This window comes from Trichechus manatus, unplaced genomic scaffold (assembly GCF_000243295.1).
Source record: "Trichechus manatus latirostris isolate Lorelei unplaced genomic scaffold, TriManLat1.0 scaffold00145, whole genome shotgun sequence".
Classification (NCBI taxonomy): domain Eukaryota; kingdom Metazoa; phylum Chordata; class Mammalia; order Sirenia; family Trichechidae; genus Trichechus; species Trichechus manatus.
In genome coordinates, this window is record NW_004444081.1 from 1,112,385 (window position 1) to 1,130,641 (window position 18,257).

The 18,257-nt window shown below is 47.7% G+C and overlaps 2 protein-coding genes across 3 annotated transcripts in view; one reads left to right on the top strand and one right to left on the bottom strand.

Moving 5' to 3' along the window:
* The window catches only part of CUNH1orf226 (chromosome unknown C1orf226 homolog), a 429,537-nt gene that overhangs the window by 408,916 nt on the left and 2,364 nt on the right, over positions 1-18,257 (top strand). The window contains exons 10-11 of one of the 2 annotated variants that reach the window (XM_004385750.2): positions 3,477-3,629; positions 17,193-17,520. In XM_004385750.2, the coding sequence (XP_004385807.2) occupies positions 3,477-3,629; positions 17,193-17,520 (481 nt within the window). Of the gene's footprint in view, positions 1-3,476; positions 3,630-12,497; positions 12,834-17,192; positions 17,521-18,257 lie in introns of those variants that run through there. The other variant, XM_023740018.1, reaches the window with a different exon arrangement.
* On the bottom strand, positions 9,140-12,154 carry SPATA46 (spermatogenesis associated 46). The gene is made up of 3 exons (XM_004385751.3): positions 11,807-12,154; positions 10,532-10,648; positions 9,140-9,666 (listed from the first exon to the last, which is right to left on the bottom strand). The coding sequence occupies exons 1-3, from the start codon at positions 11,907-11,909 to the stop codon at positions 9,140-9,142; spliced, it is 747 nt and encodes a 248-aa protein (XP_004385808.1). The 5' UTR covers positions 11,910-12,154.

Here is an 18,257-nt window from a genome sequence, read left to right on the forward strand (position 1 = left end):
TACCCTGCCTCCTAAGGCAGCACATTTCTTTCTCAGATGGCTTTTCCAATCAGCTGAGTATCTGCTGTGTGCCATGCTGTCTGTGAGTTCTGTGGGAGACATCAAACTGCTTAGAAATTTACTCTCTGTCTTAGTTCCTAGTGCTGTCATAATAAAAATACCACAAGTGGGTGACTTGAAAGAACAGAAACTTATTTTCTCACAGTTTTGAAGGCTAGGAGTCCAAATTCAGGGCATTGGCAGGGCTATTCTCTGTCAGCTCTAGGGGAAGAACCTTGCTTATATCATTTAGCTTCTGTAGCCCAGGGTGTTGCTTGACATTCCTTGGCTTGTAGGCGGATCCTCACATGGTGTCTTCCCCCTGTGTGTGTCTGTGTGTCTGTGTCTGTATTCCCCTTTATAAGACACTAATCAGAAGGGATTAGGTTTAGGACCCAGCCTACTGTGGTATGACCTCATTAACATAACAAAAGAAAACCCTGTATCCAAACAGGATTCCATGAAGAGGAACAGGAGTTAGGACTTCAACATATCTTTGGGGGACACAGTCGATCCATAACACTCTCTCTGCACTATTTATTTTCACAACTCTGTAACATAGAAAAGCCCTGGCGGCACAGCGGTTAAGAGCTAGACTGCTAAGTAACAGGTTGGCAGTTCGAATCCACCAGTCACTCCTTGGAAATCCTATGGGACAGTTCTACTCTGTCCTATAGGGTCATTATGAGTCAGAATAGACTTGAAGGCAACGGGTTTGGTTTGGGTTTGGGGGTAGCATAGAAAAAGCAAGTAGAAGTATATGCATGTAATAGATAAAGTAGGAGGGAGTGACTGCTGGTTGTTGGTAGAGGTTGCCTTGCTGGCAGTTGAGATGCCACCTCTGGGCTGGACCAGGAAGCCCTGGAAGTGGCACATCTTCTTGCCTTCCTCTTGAGCTTATCCATGGGTTGCTTGCATTGTACCAGAAGCAGTAATAGAATTCTGCATACACGGTCTTATTTAATCCCTATAGAGGTAGATATTGCTACCCCATTTTACAGATGAAGAAGCAGACTCAGAGAGGCTAAGTAACTACCTCAAGGTTATAGGACTAGCAAGGGGTGGAGTCAAGGTTCAAACACAGGTCTAATTGCAAAACTAACACTTTTCCTACTGTACTAGGAGTTTCCCCAAACTATCCCATGAACTTTTTTTAAAAATGCATATTCCTGAGTCTAACCCACAGAGAGTGTGCCTCTAGGTCCGGGGCAGGGCAGGACAGGAAATCTGTATTTTTTAAGTGGATTGGGAACTGCTGCACTTCACCACTCTGTAGCTTCTCTGGATATTCCAGATTTTTGTTTATTGAGACCCTGTTCTTTTCTAATTAATGCTGATTTACAAGGTTGTACTAAAGGTTATCTCACGCTTTTAACATGATTCTTTCAATTTGTAGCTATCTCCTACCATAAACTTCATTCAGGGCATTCACTGGCCTCCCCAAATCATCATGTGATTCCCACTGCCCTGCCTTTACTATATTACCAAAGCTCATGTGGGCCTGTCCGGGAAAATGGGGGATACCTCCCTCTGCTTTCAGCCTCCAGTGAATAGGGCTGGGCAGTGTACAGGGTTTGGACCTTCTTAAGCTATTAGTATAAGGAACGCTAGTGGTGCAATGGATAAATGCTCAACTGCTAACCAAAAGGTCAGTGGTTCAAACCCACCAGCATCTCTGCAGGAGAGAAGAACTGGCGATCTGCTCCCGTAAAGATTATAGCCTAGGAAACCCTTTGGGGCAGTTCTACTCTGCCATACAGTGTCTCTATGAATCGGAATTGACCCGATGGCACACAACAACACAATAACAAAGCTACTAGCATAGATCCCTGGGTGGTGCAAATGGTAAAGTGCTTGGCTATTAACTGAAAGGTTGGTGGTTTGAACCCAACCAGCGGGGCCTTGGAAGAAAGACCTGGCATTCTACTTCTGAAAGGTCACAGCCTTGAAAACTCTGTGGAGCAGTTCTACTCTGAAACATATGGGGTCACTATGAGTCAGAATCAACTCGAAGGTAACTAGTAAAGCTGCTAGTTAAAATGCTGCCTAGTAATTGACTCCCCCCTTGATGTTCCACAAGAAGGTAGTGGGACGATTATCAGCCTAATTCTCAGGTCTGTCTACCTTCTAGAATACATAAGTCCACATCCATCCCAACCTCCCCCCACCCCCCATTAAGATTCACATCATTCCCAGACTAAATCCCTACCGAAGAGGCAGCTGTGGCATAATAGAGTACTGGACTTGGAGTCAAAATAATTTACTAGAACATGTCATTTCCCAGTCCATTTGTTTAAGTGTTGTTTCTGTAAACAGCACCCTGGCCTTGTGCTAAAATCAACCCACTGCGACTTCTGGGCTCCTGAAGGTACCTTTTTTTTTTTTTTAATTGTACTTTAGGTGAAGGTTTACAGAACAAATAGTTTCTTGTTAAACAGTCAGTAAACATATTGTTTTATGACATTGGTTAACAACCCCACGACCTGTCAACCCTCTCCCTTCTTACCTTTTTTTTTTGGTGAAAATATACATAGCCAAAGATACACCATTTCAAAAATTTGTACATACACAATTCAGTGACACCGATTACGTTCTTCCAGTTGTGCTGCTATTCTCACTTTAGATGAAGGTGTACAGAACAAAATAGTTTCTCATTAAACAGTACACATGTTGCCCTACGACAATGGTTAACAACCCCACTACATGTCAACACTGTCCTTACTCAACCTTGGACTCCCTATCACCAGCTTTCCTGTCCCTTTCTGCCTTCTAGTCCTGAAGCTACCATTTTTGGCTGTGATACTCAGGCAACTCATTAGCGGATGAAGGAAAAACTCCGTCAAACAAAGGTAGCTCCTAAACCCAAATCGAAGCCCTGGTGGTGCAGTGGTTCAGAGCTCAGCTGCTAACCAAAAGGTCAGCAGTTTGAATCCACCAGCCACTCCTTGGAAACCCTATGGGGCAGTTCTACTCAGGCCTATAGGGTCGCTAGGAGTCGGAATCCACTCGATAGCAATGGCTTTTCTTTTTTTCTTTTTTTTTAATACCCAAATCACTGAACCTCAGAGCTCAGTTGTCTCATCTGCAGATGGTACCAATGATAATAATTCCTACTTGCTGGGGCATGGGGAGAGCAAAATGGAATAATCTGTTAAAGCGCTGAGTTCAGTGCTTGGTGCATATTGACCTTGATGAACGTGAAAAATAGCAGAACTTTGCAGCAAAATCTGGATGACTGGCTGCATAGACTTAAATGCATCCTTTTTCTAGGCTCCCACACTGTAGGAAGAAGGTGAAGTGTTAAGAGATGCAAAACCCCTACGAGGTGCCCTTGAGTTGGTCAGGGAGGGACTCTTGCAGGAACACAGACTGTCAGAGGGCTTCCCAAACCAACCACCTTGCATAACGCTGCTTCCCTCTCTTGTCTCCCCCTCCAGTGGGCTCCCAGGACAGCTTGCTGGAGATCACCTTCCGCTCCGGAGCCTTGCCTGTACTCTGCGACCCCACGACCCCTAAGCCAGAGGACCTGCACTCTCCGCCACTGGGCGCAGGCTTGGCTGACTTTGCCCACCCAGCGGGCAGCCCCTTAGGTAGGCGCGACTGCTTGGTGAAACTGGAGTGCTTCCGCTTTCTCCCGCCCGAGGACTCCCCGCCCCCGGCGCAGGGCGAGCCGCTCCTGGGCGGCCTGGAGCTCATCAAGTTCCGAGAGTCAGGCATCGCCTCGGAGTACGAGTCCAACACGGACGAGAGCGAGGAGCGCGACTCGTGGTCTCAGGAAGAGCTGCCCCGCCTGCTGAATGTCCTGCAGAGGCAGGAGCTGGGCGATAGCCTGGATGATGAGATTGCCGTGTAGGTGCTGCGGGGCGAGGAGGAGATGGAGGAGGAGGCCGCGGTGGTGTTGAGGGGCCATGCGTGGCTGCTGCCCGGGTAGGGGCGTGCCTAGCTAATGCGCATTGATGAGGATACAGGGGCCTGGGAGAGAGGAAGGTTTCAGAAAAGGATAAGGATTTTGCTTTGGAAGGTAAAGTGAAGAAAGAATTGGATTCCCAGAGGTGAATCAGCTCCTCCCTTTTATTTGTGACTTAAGGAGAGACAGGGCCTTCCAGAACTGGTGACTTTGAGAGAAGGCCCCTCTTCAGGGCCACCAGGCTGCTGAAGGACCTGCCCTGCCTGCTGCATTATCAGACTCCTCTCCTCTGTTGTGTGATGCCCCCTAGCCTTCTTGTGCGCCCCATCTCCGTGGTCCCAACTATGAAGGGAAGCCATCGGTACCTTCTCAGATACTTTGTTTTTGGATATCAGGATGCTACGAGTTGCCTAACCCTCCCTTGGCCTTTATGGGGAGGAATTCCTTCTCTAGACCCTTGCGGAGGTGGTCGATGTTGAATGTTCTAGGCTATGAAAGACAGGATATTCCTTTTTGTGTGAGCGTGGAATTGGTAGATGCCACACTGAATAAGCTAATCGATGAATTGAATCCCCAAGTTTTCTCTAGTTGGATGTCAGTTGCTTCCGAGGGAGACTGGAAGTCTTAACATCGTCCAGGCCCTTGACTGTGGAAGCCCATGGGGAGGATGGCCTTGTTGCTGCTACAAATCACTTGGTTCTGATTCTTCAGTATGGAAGCCCTGTCCCCCTCCTGCCTGAAAGCCCTGCTCATCTAAATGGAGCTGGGAAGCTGTCCCTTCATCTCCCCTGTGTCCCACCTCAGGGCTGTGCCCACTGAAGGTGGTACAGTCCTCACTCTTGCATCTATGAAAGCCTCAGAGCCTCAGCCTTACCTGGAGCCTAACCTTACCTCTCAACCTGTCCCCTCCATTGGGCAGCTGTGGTCAGTTTTTACTGCAAAAAATGGACATAGACTGGTAGCTCTTTCGTCCACTCTTCAGAATCACTGCCACTTAGGTCAGGAACCATAGCCATGTCACCCTTGACCCACTCATCTCTGTGGGCGCATGTCTCAAGCACACCTGTAACAAGTGCCGTGTGCAATCCTTTTGTCCTTTACAGTCTAGACCTGGCCTAGAGATCACCACTTGGCACAGCAAGCTGACTGGAGACAGAACAGTGCCTTTTGCTCCATGAAGACCATAAATGACTGGTCATAGATTTAAACATGCCTGAAGAGAGAGCTGAGACATGTTGGAATAGTATATTCAAGGAAATAAGTCTTTGTCCTGGACAAGAAGCTATAGACCCAGACTATAGTATTATTTGAGGGTCAGTTAGTAAAGATTTGGTTGTCCCAAAATAGAATTTCTTCAACCTTCGCTTTGCTTTATAGTTTATATAAATGAAAGAGCAGCTCTTATACCGCAACTAGATTTCTTCTAGACCAGAAAGTCCAAATTAAACAAATGTAGCTTTACGTTAGCCTTCCTTTGGGATTAGTGCACCAGGGTGTCAGTGGACCTAGGAATGGGGTGTGTGTGTGAGTGTATATGTGTGTGTGTGTACGCATGTGTTAGGGAAGGTATACACATGTTTTAGGCTTGTGAGAAGTGACCTGAGATAAGAGAATGGGAATCTCCAGGGTGTTTGAATCAACAATAGATTTCTGTTGTCTGCTGACATGCATTTAGTTGGAGGGGGTTGTTCTGTTCTGTTTTATTATCTAGTTTACCATTGGAAGTAGGTCCAGATAAGTGAGGAAAGGAAGAACCAGGAAAGTGAGATGTGCAAAACTAAAGCAGCAGATGTCAAGAATCCAGCTTGGTGGAGCCTACCAAGTTTACATAGTCTTAACCTGGGGTGTTTCTCGCATCTAGAACCTCTTAGATCATCAGAATGTCCAGTGGCCGAGGAAGTAGAAGGTCTGGTTTCTTGAGGCCCACAGCCTGCAAGCAGGAGCTGAGGATAAAGTCAGAGGCCCATGGATTAGGTGTATGGAAGGTGGTTGGAGGTGGCTTGTGGTGGGATGGGGCAGGAGTGTGTATGTGAGGGGAGATAGTTTCTAAAATGGTCTTGAAAAACTGAGGAAGGGCAAGAAGAAAGGAAATGGAGGAGAAAGAGAAAGAATCAAAGACTGGTTATCTGTGATGATGACGTGAGGCCCATTCAAGACTCTAGCCCTTGGAGTGCTCCATGGTGGTTTTGTCCTGCCATATTTTCTCCCATTCAGTCCCTCCCTGGAGCACTGGCTTATGCATGGGCATCGTCTCCGGTGTGACCCGAATCAGTGCACACTCAGAGAGTGGGATACAAAGGACAAATCTTGGGGGGTCACCAGCCATCGACCCTCCATCAGGGCCAACTGAGCAGGCAAGGGAACGTTGCCGACCTGATTTTCCAGCGATATCACCCTGCCCTCCTTCTCCTCTGCTTCTTGCTCTGCTAACTCACCTCCTGCCTTCCCCTTTTTCATCCTTCTACTCTGCTCTGTGTGGAGGACAAGTGGACACTGGGGCATCTACCTTCCTGGTGACAAAAGGCTGTGAGCCCGCTGGCCTGCCCCAGGTGCCACAGACTCTCAGGCACACGAGGCCTTCACAGTTGCAGAGGCAGGGAAGAATCTCTCTGCCCAGGATGGACTGTGTATTGGGATTGAAAACTATATTCCTTCTATTCCTGCTTATATCAGTGCTGTCTGTAAAGCCTCTCCATAGCCTCACTTCTCTCAGCTGATGTTGTTTAGGGTTGTAATCCTTTTATTTACTCTTTGCTTGACTGCTTTCTCCTGCCCCCACCCCGCAGCCCCTCTTTTCCTGAAACTGCTGTGTCATTAACTCTGTTGGATCAAGTCTCTGGGAAAAGATTCTGTTACTGTAAGTGCACTTATTCCCTGGATGTTGTCACTAGTCTAGTGGCTTTTGCTAAATAAACCTTTCTTATTTCTAAAAGCTTTTCCATTGTCTTTTCTTGTTTCTTGTTCTGCTATTCCACCTTCTCTTTCTCTCCCCCTCACTTCCACCCCACTTTCCGAGCCAGGTGGCATCAGTTCTGTGACACGTGGTTTCCAAGGGTGTGGTACTTAGAATTCACATGTTCCCTGAAGGAGGGAAGGAAGGAGGTACCCTCAGTTGTGACTTATGTAGACCAGCCTTGGAGAATGCAGGATTTCCCCCCATACCAGTGGTTCTTAGCTGGGTGCAGTTATGCTCCCCAGGGGACATCCGGCAGTGTCTGAAGACATTTTTGGCTGTTACAGCTTGGACATGCTACTGGCATTTAGCAGATAGAAGCCAAGGGTTCTGCTAAACATCCTACAATGCACAGGAAAATCCTCCCACCTCCACAAAGAATTATCTGGCCCAAAAATGCCAATAGTGCTAATATTAAGAAACCCTAGTCTATATCCATTTTTGCAGACTCTCCCGACCCCAGGTCTTTTCAAACTCCAAACCTCATTGGAATATCGTGGACAGTAGCAGCAAGTTTTAAGTGCTTGGAAAAGTACCGCATCAGATTGTATTTTCAAATATAACCACGATCATCAGTATTATGAGTTTTCACTGCTTACGAGGCAAGTGTCTGAAATACGTAGTTGGGAGGAGTCTGCGTGGGCCAATTCTGGACATGCCCGTACTGGGGGCAGCACATCCTCCCCACACCCACCTAGAAGGGAACACAGCTCAGAAGGGGAGGAGGAATGCTGGTAGAGAAGGGAGCGCTAGAGAAACAAGGAGCTGCAGGATCTCAGAGAACCTACATTATGGAAACCAGATTACTTGGGCGGGAACTTTTAGCTGTTTTAAAGGCAGAGTTTGTTAAGTCTGGTCCTTTGCTAGGCCCAGGTCAGAAGAGCAGTTGGGAGAGTGAGTTTGCAGGCCCTCCCTGCCATTAATGGCCTAGCGGTTGGGTCTGGGAGGATGGATAGTATGCAGAGCAAGGGTGGGGCAGAAGGGGCAGGGTGAATTCACACAGCATAGGATGGGATGGGATTTGAGCCCAGCTTGCCTCACACTCTGGGGAACGAAAGAATCACAAGTGATATTTTAGCTGCACAATAATAAGCTGAAGAAGCTCTGCTAAACTTTAGAGTGAAGATTCAGAAAGAGTTAATATACAACCACCCTCTACCTCACCTTTGGGCCAACCAAAGAGGAAGGCAGAAGACACAGGGAGGGTTGCTGTTCAGGGTCCCTGGAAGGAAATGCCCCCCTGTGGTGAAAGGACCCACTCAGTCATTGGGAAGCGAAATGAGGCAAATAAGGTCAAAAAATAAGACCACCATTTAGCTCTTCTTTTTGAACCACAAAATGGGCAAAACATGTCCTCACTGCATCCCTGATGCCCACCCACCTTCATGGGCGGAGGTGTCAGTGAGCTCAGGGATGTCCGCGGCCACATTACTTGGTAATAGGAAGCAGTGTTTTCACATTAACTGGCCCATTCTGATATGACTTGAAGCAGCCATGGGAAGATGTCACCTGGATCCAAATGCTTTTGTTCTGCTTCTGTGAGCGATGCCCCTTGTAAATGAATGACCGTGGTGTGTGTGGTGGGGATGAGCAGTTATATTTGCCTCTTCTGCATAAGGGCATATTGTCCTCCCTGTTATACCCCTCGAAAGAGCTAATATTTAAGAAGACTTTCACATGGGGCAGAGATTCTCCTGGGGAGGCTTTCCCACGTGACCAGGAGAGGCACTCAACCCCTTCTCACTTCAGTGTGAGTCTACCCCTAGCATGGGGCAAGGGACCCACAAGAAGGCTAGGTTCCTACAGCAGTGGTTCTCAAACTGGAACTTCATCAGAGTCACCTGGAGGGCTGGTTCAAATGCAAATTGCTGGCTCCACCCCCAAAGCTTCCAATTCAGTAGGTCTGGGGTGGGGCCTGAGAATTTCATTTCTATAAGTTCCCAGGTGATGCCGATGCTGCTGGTCTGGGAACCTCACTTTGAGAACCACTATCTTCAGATATTGTCTTTTAAAAAAGGAAGAGTCAGGGAGGTGGGCCTGGTGTTGCTAGGCAACTGTTAGGTGACGGGAAGTGGAGTGGAGACTGGGAAGGACAGCAGGTGCTGCAGCGTGACCTCAGACTTGACAGAAGGCTGTGACTAACTTTGATTTATTGGTGTCTCCCCAGAGACATAAATAGGCTTCATTCCCTATTTACCTGAGGTGTCCACTAACAAAATGGCTGCCACCACCCAGCAGGACTACTTGAAGGCTTGGCAGTTACCTGAGGCGAGCCTGTCCCCTGGCCGGGCCTTTTGCTCCTTGCCCCAGAGGGTTTTGAGCTTTCGATAGTACACCTTGCAGCTGAAGCCCTCCTTGAAGCCCCCCTTGATGTGGCTCTTGAGTGAGTGCAGGGTGGGGTACATGCGGCAGCAGGCCGCGCACTTGTAGCCGTTCTGCTGGGCTGGGTGCCACTTAGAGGCCATTAGGATGTCCTGGGACGTGATGTAGTCCATGGAGTCCAGGCCATGCCTGGATTTCTTGGTTGCCTCTCGGGGGCAAGTGTTCTCTGGGGAGGAGGATGACGAACAGACACTCTCAGCTATGTCCTCAGGAAGGCAGCTGTCCCCCCTGCCCTCGTCCCGCTGCACCTCTGGGAAGTTGTAGGCCTCCAGGTGGCTCTCCTTGTCCGTACACACGAAGTAGCTGTAAGGGGAGAACCAGGGCCGGTAGATGGTGCAGTTCCGCCTCAGCTGCTCTCCGTTCTGGGTGTCCCCCACTGTGCAGTCTGCAAAGGAAAGGGCTGGGTCTGAGCCTTCAGCCTCAGATAGGGAGCAGTAAGGCCTGGGGTGGCTAGAGGCCGTGGGGAGGTGCAGAAAGGCATGAGGGCAAGCAGTCAGGCATGACCTCTGATTACATCAGCCCCACCTTTGTTGGGAGCAGGTGAAAGATGGGGTGGGGAGAGCAGTCTAAGGCATTGGTTCTTGCTTCTTTCTTTTTCTGTTGGCATGAACGGTAGTTCCATCCCTGTTCAAGAGAGTCGTCTTTCAATCAATAGGCCTTGGTATTTGTGTGACCCTTCCCTCCCTGGGGAGTCCCTAGGTGGTGTAAACAATTAATGCGCTTGACTCCTGACTGAAAGGTTGGAGGGTCGAGTCTTCTCAGAGATGACTTGGAGGAAAGGCCTGGTGATTTACTTCTGAAAAATCAGCCACCAGAAACCCTATGGAACACAGTTCTACTCTGACACACATGGGGGCTATGAGTTGAAATCAACTCCACGGCAACTGGTTTGGTCTCTCCCTGGAGACACCTTGCCCTCTGCTTCCTGTAAGGATGGACACGGACAGGTGGCTCAGGACAACTGGACAGTCCCTCTTTCCATCATTGTTGTCTGGTTGTGACCTTTTTGCCTGCCTCACTGCCTATCTTCCCTCAACAGCCCACTAGGGCAGAAATTGCTTCTACATACCAGCTAGAGAGGCAGGAGGAGAGAGGCAGGAGGCCGCCACAGGGCCTGACCAGGCCAGATAGGGGCCTGCAGGTGCAGATGCAGCACATGTATCTGGCTTCAAGCACCCTTCCCCTTAAGGGAGCAGCCCTGTGCACCCCAGCGTGTCACACGTGCCCACCCAGAGTCGAAAAGGCCTCACCTGGTGAGAGCACCGTGTTATGTACCCTGTGCTGGTGGAGAGCTCTGCTTGGGTACTGGGGTGGCAGGGCCTGAGCTGGGCCGGAGGCCTCAGCAGGTACCGCAGGCTTTGTGATGTCTGGGTTACAAAAGAGACCCTCTGGTGAGCTAAGCAAGTCTGGGAGTCCTCTTCTTGGCATTCCCCTAGACATACCTAGAGGCTCAACCTCGGTACTTCGAGACATCTCAAAGCGAAAGCATAACAATGACCTCTCTTGCATCCAGATCGGCATCCTGGGGAATTCCAAATGGAGCCAGGAAAGATCCTCTCCAAAGGGGAATTTAAGTCATGGGTCCAGATGACAAGCCTGGCCCACCCCTCACCAGAGCTTCCTGAAGCTCACCACACGTGTGACTTCCCTCTATTGCCGGCCTCTAGGTGATCTGGGAACCAGGGTTCAGTAAGGGTGCTCTGGTCATTGGCTGGATGTATTACATGGTCCCTTTGAGGATGAGAAGCCTGATTCTCTAGTGAAACATCTCACAGCCACAGCCAGAAAGGGTTCAGGTGGACCCTAGCTGCCTATCATACCCTGAAGTGGCCTCTAACACTTGGATAGAAGTGGACATGCCTCAAACCCCAGAGCAGTGACTATGCACAGTTGGGGAAACATTTATAAATGTCGTGTGTATAGGCAAACGGATATTTAGGAGAACTACTCCACAGAGCAGAACTTCTCAAATGTTAGTGGTTAGAGGAACCACATGGGGATCTTGTTAAAAATGCAGGTTCTGATTCAGCAGGTCTGGGGTCTGGATTGAGCCTGAGGTTCTACATTTCTAGCAAGCCCCCAAGTGGTGCTGATGTTGCAGGTCCGTGGACCATACTTTGAGTAGCAGGTTCTGGGAGCGTGCAGCTTCATTCCGCACCGTGCTCCTCCGTTACCCTGCCTCTTAACGTTCCTACTGATGGCTTGACAAGTCTAGGTCTCCATTCTGCCAGAACAACTGAAACTAGCACGTACTCCTTACATAGACTGCCACCTTGAGATCTTATGCAGATTCTAGGGGGTGGAAACTTGGACAACAAATGTTTCCCCCCATTTTTACCTTGCCAGAAATGAATAAACAGCAGGAACTTACCACGAATGCAGTATTTTGAAAAGTTACTGTCTCCCCCTGTGTAATTTGACTTTCTCACTAAATCGTGGTCCTGTCACATGGTGTGGTCCAGTACTCAGTTAAAAGCATCAAAAATAAACCACATCTTTGTGGCCCTAGTGGCACCAGAGTTTACCTGGTAAGCTGGTGGCACGGGAGGATATAATATCAGGAAAAGTGCTCATGGCAGAGGAAGGGATTCGCGGCCCAGAAATGCTGAGGAATGAGAAGTTCTCCATATTCTGACTACTGTAGGGTATGGAGAGTGCACATCTGCTCCCAAGAGGCTGGTCTGGTTGTCCAGACAATAAACATTCTGAGCACAGTTGACATCACAAGAAGATCACATGATTCCACTCACCAGCTAGGTCACCCCTTAGGTACATGGAATGGAGTCTATTGTGAGACAAGATTAACTAAAACATTTTTTCAGATTTTTTGACTTGCTGTATTCCTCAGTGGCCTGTCCTGACTGAGAATACCCAGAGGGAGGGAAGACTAGCATAGAGGTAGTTGACTGATGTTATCTATCTGTCCCCCTTTCACTTTTCTGTGTAGTCCCTGCCACCACCCACCAGCTGTGTCCTCTCTGAATGACCCTCTTACTTTTCTTCTCTCTCCGCTGCCTAACCTCACTGCCAAATACTTTTTATTGTTTTGTTTTAGTTTTTGGTTTGGGGTATATTTTTTATGCTTCCTTTGGAAGTAATTTCAAGCTTATAAAAAGTTGCAAAAAATAAGTACAAGGAACATCCACGTACCCTGTATCCATATTTACCTATTGTTAACCTTATACCCCATCTGTTTGATCAGTTCTTTCTCTCTGTGTGCATGTGAATATCCGTAATTGTTTTTTCTGAACTATTTGAAGGTAAGTTACAAACATCATGACCTATTATGCCGAAATACCTCAATATACTCCCTAAGAATAGGTATCAGGTATTGTTTTAAGTGGTCACTGTTTCTGTTTTGGGGAAGTGACTAAAAATGAGAAGCTTACTCAATATCATCTTGCTCAATGTAAGCAAAGGTCAGTTTGCTGTTGACACTACGGACTCTGGAGAAGCAGGAGTTGCCTTTATCTTTGCTTCACTTTTGTCATTTGTAACAACCTAGAAGCACACTAGTGGGATGTGGAGTCTGGGTGGAAGATGATTGTGAAGGTAAGCTGAAAGCATCCTGTTCCAGATCACCTGGAAGTGGTGTCAATCGCTGCTCTGTGGGAAAGATACAGCCTACTCTGAAGTGGCAGTGGGCTCGTTTTGCAGTGGCATGGAGTATATGAGTGTGAGTGTACATCCACTTCTGCACACAACAGCCCAGAGTTGTCTTCCTGCCTGTATTTAGTCCTAGGACTTAAGCATTTGAAAGACAATGTGGAGAACATAATTTCCCTTGTGTTCCTCCCTCATTCTCTGATGTCTTAGTTATCTAGTGCTGCTATAACAGAAATACCACCAGTGGGTGGCTTTAACAAACAGAAATTTATTTTCTCACTGTTTGGAGATTAGAAGTCCAAATTCAGGGTGCTGGCTCTAGGAGGGGGGCCCTGGTGGCATAGTGGTTAAGAGTTCAGGCTGCTAACCAAAAGCTCGGTAGTTCAAATCCACCAGCTGCTCCTTGGAAACCCCATGGGGCCGTTCTTCTCCGTCCTGTAGGGTCACTGTGAGTCAGAATCGACTCGACGTCAACAGATTTATTTTTTTGGTTTGGCTCTAGAAGAAGGCTTTCTGTCTTTGTCAGCTCTGGAGGAAGGTCCTTGTCTCTTGAGCGTCTGCTCCTGGGCGATCTTCATGTAGCTTGACATCTGTCTTCTCCTATCTCTGCCTGCTTGATTGTTGAATCTCTTTTACTCAAAAGAGATTGGTTTAAGACACACCCTACACTAATACTGTCTCATTAACATAACGAAGAAAGCCTGTTCCCAGATGGGATTATAACCGCAGGTATAGGGGTCAGGATTTACAACACATATTTTGGGGGACACAATTCAATCCACAGCACCTGGTTTGGAACATTAGAGCCAGTTGGGAAGTAAATAGAAGCTGCATGCTTTGGCAACTTGGAGAGTATTGGCATTGACGTTTGGAGCAGCGTGGTGGAGACAAAGGTCACAGGTCTGGGAATCAGCATACGTAAATTCTAATCCCCACTCTGCCGTTAGCTTCCTGTGGGATATTGGGCAAACCTCTCTGCCACTTGGTTTTTCGTTTTGTTTATTTAGACAGTTGGAGTGGATGAACATCTTTCCGGTCTAAAACCTAGTGATTTACATGTGGAAAATAGCATAGTCATGAGTGATGCTGAGTAGCTCCAGAGGACTTGGAATTTCATTCTGCCTTGACCCATCACGTGTCTCCCACTGACAACTAGGAACTTCGTATATATTTAATGTGAAGAGGGTTCAAGTTATTGGAGAAAATATGGCAGGCTAAATCTCTTAGTGTCTGTTTATAGAGTTTTAAAAACACAAACATGTTTTGGTTTAGTTATTGAAGAGTTTGTGGGAACCTGGTGTTTCGGGGGTTTGATATGCGCCTAGTAACAGGAGGTGCTATATCCTCTGGGTGTGTTGTTCCTGGCCGCCCAGGCAGGAGGTGACACTCTCACAGCAGTTGGTCACTACATAAAATGTGTCTCTCTCTCATTTGTTTCCCACCTGCTTTCCGAGCCCCTTTCTCAGTCAGGTAAGATACTCTCTTTCCTATGGATAACTTAACGTCCCAGGTGCCCCCCTCTGCTTGGGTATATGCATGTTGGGGGGTGCTGCTGGGAGGGCCACCCAGCCTGGGTCCAGTCATCTTTCTGCCCTCCATCACCATTATTTTCTGAACCACCAAGCCTCTAGTCCTGAGGAAGGGAGGGGACAGAGTTTGGGGGTTATAAACAGGAAATGGGCTCATTGTGTATCCTTGGGATATGGGGGTAAAAGACGCTCCAGCCAGAGTCCCACTTTGGGAAGGAGGGCAGTTTCTCCTGGCTTGAACTCAACAGCCCCTGGGGGCCGTTCCTGTGTGGGAGTTTTTGGAGGGCTTTTGTAAGTGGAAAAAAGGCTTGGGAGCACTTTCCCTAAAATGTCAGCCCCTTATGCAGTCAAATTTTAAGCATTCATATAAAAGTCAATCCAGTTAAACTACAGTAATTTAGCAAACGCTTACAAGGCCCTTTGCTAGGAATTTTAGGAGATAAAAAGCACTTAAGATTCTATATCCCCTCAAGGAACCCACCCTTTTACTAACGCCAACAAGGTATATTTACCAGAAAGATTTAGAGAATTGTATAAGAGAGTGTATAATGGGCTATCTTTAAGTTAATTAAGAATTTGGTATATTTTATAGACTAAGTTCTGAAGGTTAGAGAGCAAGTACAGAAATTCCAAAATGGTGCATAATCCAAAGTTATTTGTTTATTAGAATGTGTTTTAATAATGATAATAATGGGGCCCACAATCTAGAAATCACTTTGACAAGTGGTTTTGGTACTTACACTTTTAAAAATGAGTGTGCCTGCTCTGAACATTCACTTTAAGCCAGTAAGGAAACCACAACATAAAAATATGAGCCAGGAAACAATGAGATATTTCCCCAATGTACCTCTCTGGAACATTTGCCCTGGTTCCATGGTGACCCAAGTACTTTCTGAGTTGGGGGGAAATTGTTAAATATTTTTGTTTCCAAGGGCTCCTCTGCTAGTTTAAAGGTTTCATGATTAAAGAAGAATGAGAAGAATGTGGATTATGAGGCAAGATACACTGTTAAGTGAATAATAAGGAGTTGATGGCCCTGTTGTGAGGCTAGATGGGAACTCCCACTCATGGGGTCCATCTATGCCTGTGAGTCTAGCACGGCTTGAATCAGCGAGCCCTGCTCCCTGTATCCCAGGGATGCCCTCAACTGAGTTCCCTGGCATTGCCTCCCCTGCACTGATGCTTGCGCCTGCTCATGGGTTCAGGGCAATTACAGAGGTGAAGACCATAGAGCTCATTCACAGAGGGAGCTCTCCACTCCTCTTCCCACAGCTTCCTCCCTTCCACCCAGAGACCCTCGGAATATGGCTATCTAAGTAGCTGACCCAGAGGAGTTGTCTCTGCTGAAACCACGATAAAGAGAAATGCTACTCCTGGCCCCAAGACTCAGCAGGGCAGGGCAGAGGGAACAGCTTTATGCAAAAAGCTTTGACAGAAGAGAAAGTACACCTTAACCTCAGATACTTTTAGAAAGGCTCAGTGAGAGTAGACACTTAGCAGCGGTGTTGACAAGGAGAGGAGCATAGCGACCAAATGTAGCCTCTTCTTCAAGTTTGACACAACATCTGAGGGTAGGTAAGGACAGAAACCACAGGCCTGGTTCCAAGGCATTAGAATGGATCTAGCTACCTGGAAAACTGAGCTGGATCTTCAGGTGAGGAAAGAATGCCCCTGTGCGAGCGTGGCCAGTGTGTCTAGAGCCCCAAGCCCAGGTTCCAGCCACTCCAACAACAAACCATGGAGCTACTTTCTTGGCCTCCACAATTTTCCATTTGCAAAATTCAACTCAAGATATTTATTGAGGACTTACTGTGTACCAGACTCTGGCCTCTGCCCCCCAGTGGGTCTACACCAACTCTCTGAGTTAAATTTTTGAGCCAAAGAGAGATCCCTGAGAGAAGGACCATCAACCAGGCATGTTTAGGCAGCTGTTCCATGGTCTAAGGAAGGGCACGGTAGTGGAAAGATCCCTGAGCTTTGGATTAGAAGACCTGAGTTCTAGTCCCAGGCTCACCAGCTATTGGTTGTATGACTTCTGACATGATAGTTAATTATTCTGAGCCCCTCGTTCCTCATCTGTAAATAGGTGGCTTACCACGCCCACCTCACTAGGTTGTCGTGAGGATGAAGTGAGCTGTTTTTTGTCAAGATGCTCCTGCATCACTGGCACCGAGTGCTTGTCCATTTGATGTGAACTGAGTCTGAATCCCTGCATGTAGCTAGCCCCATTCACCCTACCTCAGGGGAAGTGAGCATCTGCTGGCCCGTTTCCCATGGAGAAATGTGCTATGCAGGTGGCTTTTTGATAGGGAGCTTCCAACACCAAGCCTCATACTTGCCATCCCTTCACCAGCATCTGTCTCAGTTCCTGAATCACAGAGCACAGTTTGACATGTACTCACAGTGATGTAAAAATGCCATATTTCATTACTTTATTCTCTTTTTTTTGGGGGGGGGGCATCAAAAGGCCCAGTGACCCCAAGGTAAAGAAGTCAAGCTATGAGTCAAGCAAGCAGGTTTCAAGGGATCAGTTAGCTTTTCCATGGGTAGAGTTAGTCACTGATTAACTTGAATGGGACAGAACTAGAATTTCTGGCCCCAAGTCCTATCAGGAAAACTAGGTTGGGAATGTTCAAGAGTGTCTTTGCTGGTTCTTTCTTGAATATTTCCAAAGGCTTATGAAGTCACAAGTTTCAGACAAAGCAGAGGCTTATGGTCAAAGGTCCCTCTGACCCTGTACTCATCCATTTCTCCGTCTCTCCCTCTTTGTCCATAGTTGACCACAGCATGTTTGAGAACTTGAATACAGCCCTCACTCCAAAGCTGCAGTCGAGCTGTTCCTTTCCCCACTTGTCCAGGTCTGCAGCCCCCAGCTCTGTCGCTCTAGGTCCTGTGGAGCCTGGTGGGCCAGGACTCTGGGTGGGCAGCAGCCAGCACCTCAAGAACCTGGGCAAAGCCATGGGGGCCAAAATGAATGACTTCCTGAGGAGGAAAGAGCCCTCGAGCCTTGGTGGTGTGGGCGTGATGGAGATCAACAAGACCGCAGGCGCTGAACTAGCAAGTGGGGTTGATGTGGCATCGGGGGCCTGTCTAGAAGACGAGCGGTGAGTGTATACCCCTTCAGTATTCCTGCAGCTCTGCTGAGGTACCTCTACTGAAGGTCTCCAGGGAAGAGCAACTCTGATGAAGGGGTGCAGAATTGTCATAAGAAGAACAGCTGAAGGAATGGGTGATGTTCATGGGTGCTAGCTTCAACCTCTGTAACCACAGCTGACATTTACTGTGCCTCTGTCATGTTCTTGGCACTGTGCTAAATACTTTAGTTGCATCATTTTACCTAATCCTCCCAACATCCCTATAAGGTAGAGTACACTGTCTCCACTTTGCAGATAATTCAAGTTCAGAGAGGTGAAGTGAGTTACTGGTGGTCACAAAGTTAGTAACTGGCAGAGCTGGGTTCGACCCCAAGTCTACTTTGGAGTTGATGTCTTAATCCCAGGACTCACTTGTGGAAGAAAGATTAGCCTTGTTCTGTTGACCCAGGGTGTAAATCTATTCAGAGGGTGAATCTGGAAAGGGGCCAGTTTTAGCCCAACATAAGGAACTTCTTCCCAAGATGGAGAGCTGTTAAAAGATGGATTCATTGGGCAGAAGTTAGTCTCCTGGCCTTAGGCCTGTTTGAGAAGGTTGATGTAGGTGTGGCAGAGATCCTGCAGTGAGCATCGGGATTCAGTTGGGAGGTTGGACTCATTGCCCTTTGAATGCTGGGATTGGTGATTCTGACCCTCATCTGTCTGCAGGGAACCAAACCAGAAAATCACACAGCATCCCCTTTAGAGAT

What these genes read in the sequence shown, in the direction of transcription:
- SPATA46 (XM_004385751.3), bottom strand. Translation starts at nt 11,909, where the DNA reads ATGGAGAACTTCTCATTCCTCAGCATTTCTGGGCCGCGAATCCCTTCC. An exon ending in CCGTGCCACCAGCTTACCAG is followed by an intron (nt 10,649 to 11,806) that starts GTAAACTCTGGT and finishes TTTGTAACCCAG; the next exon opens with ACATCACAAAGCCTGCGGTA. An exon ending in TAACACGGTGCTCTCACCAG is followed by an intron (nt 9,667 to 10,531) that starts GTGAGGCCTTTT and finishes TTTCCTTTGCAG; the next exon opens with ACTGCACAGTGGGGGACACC.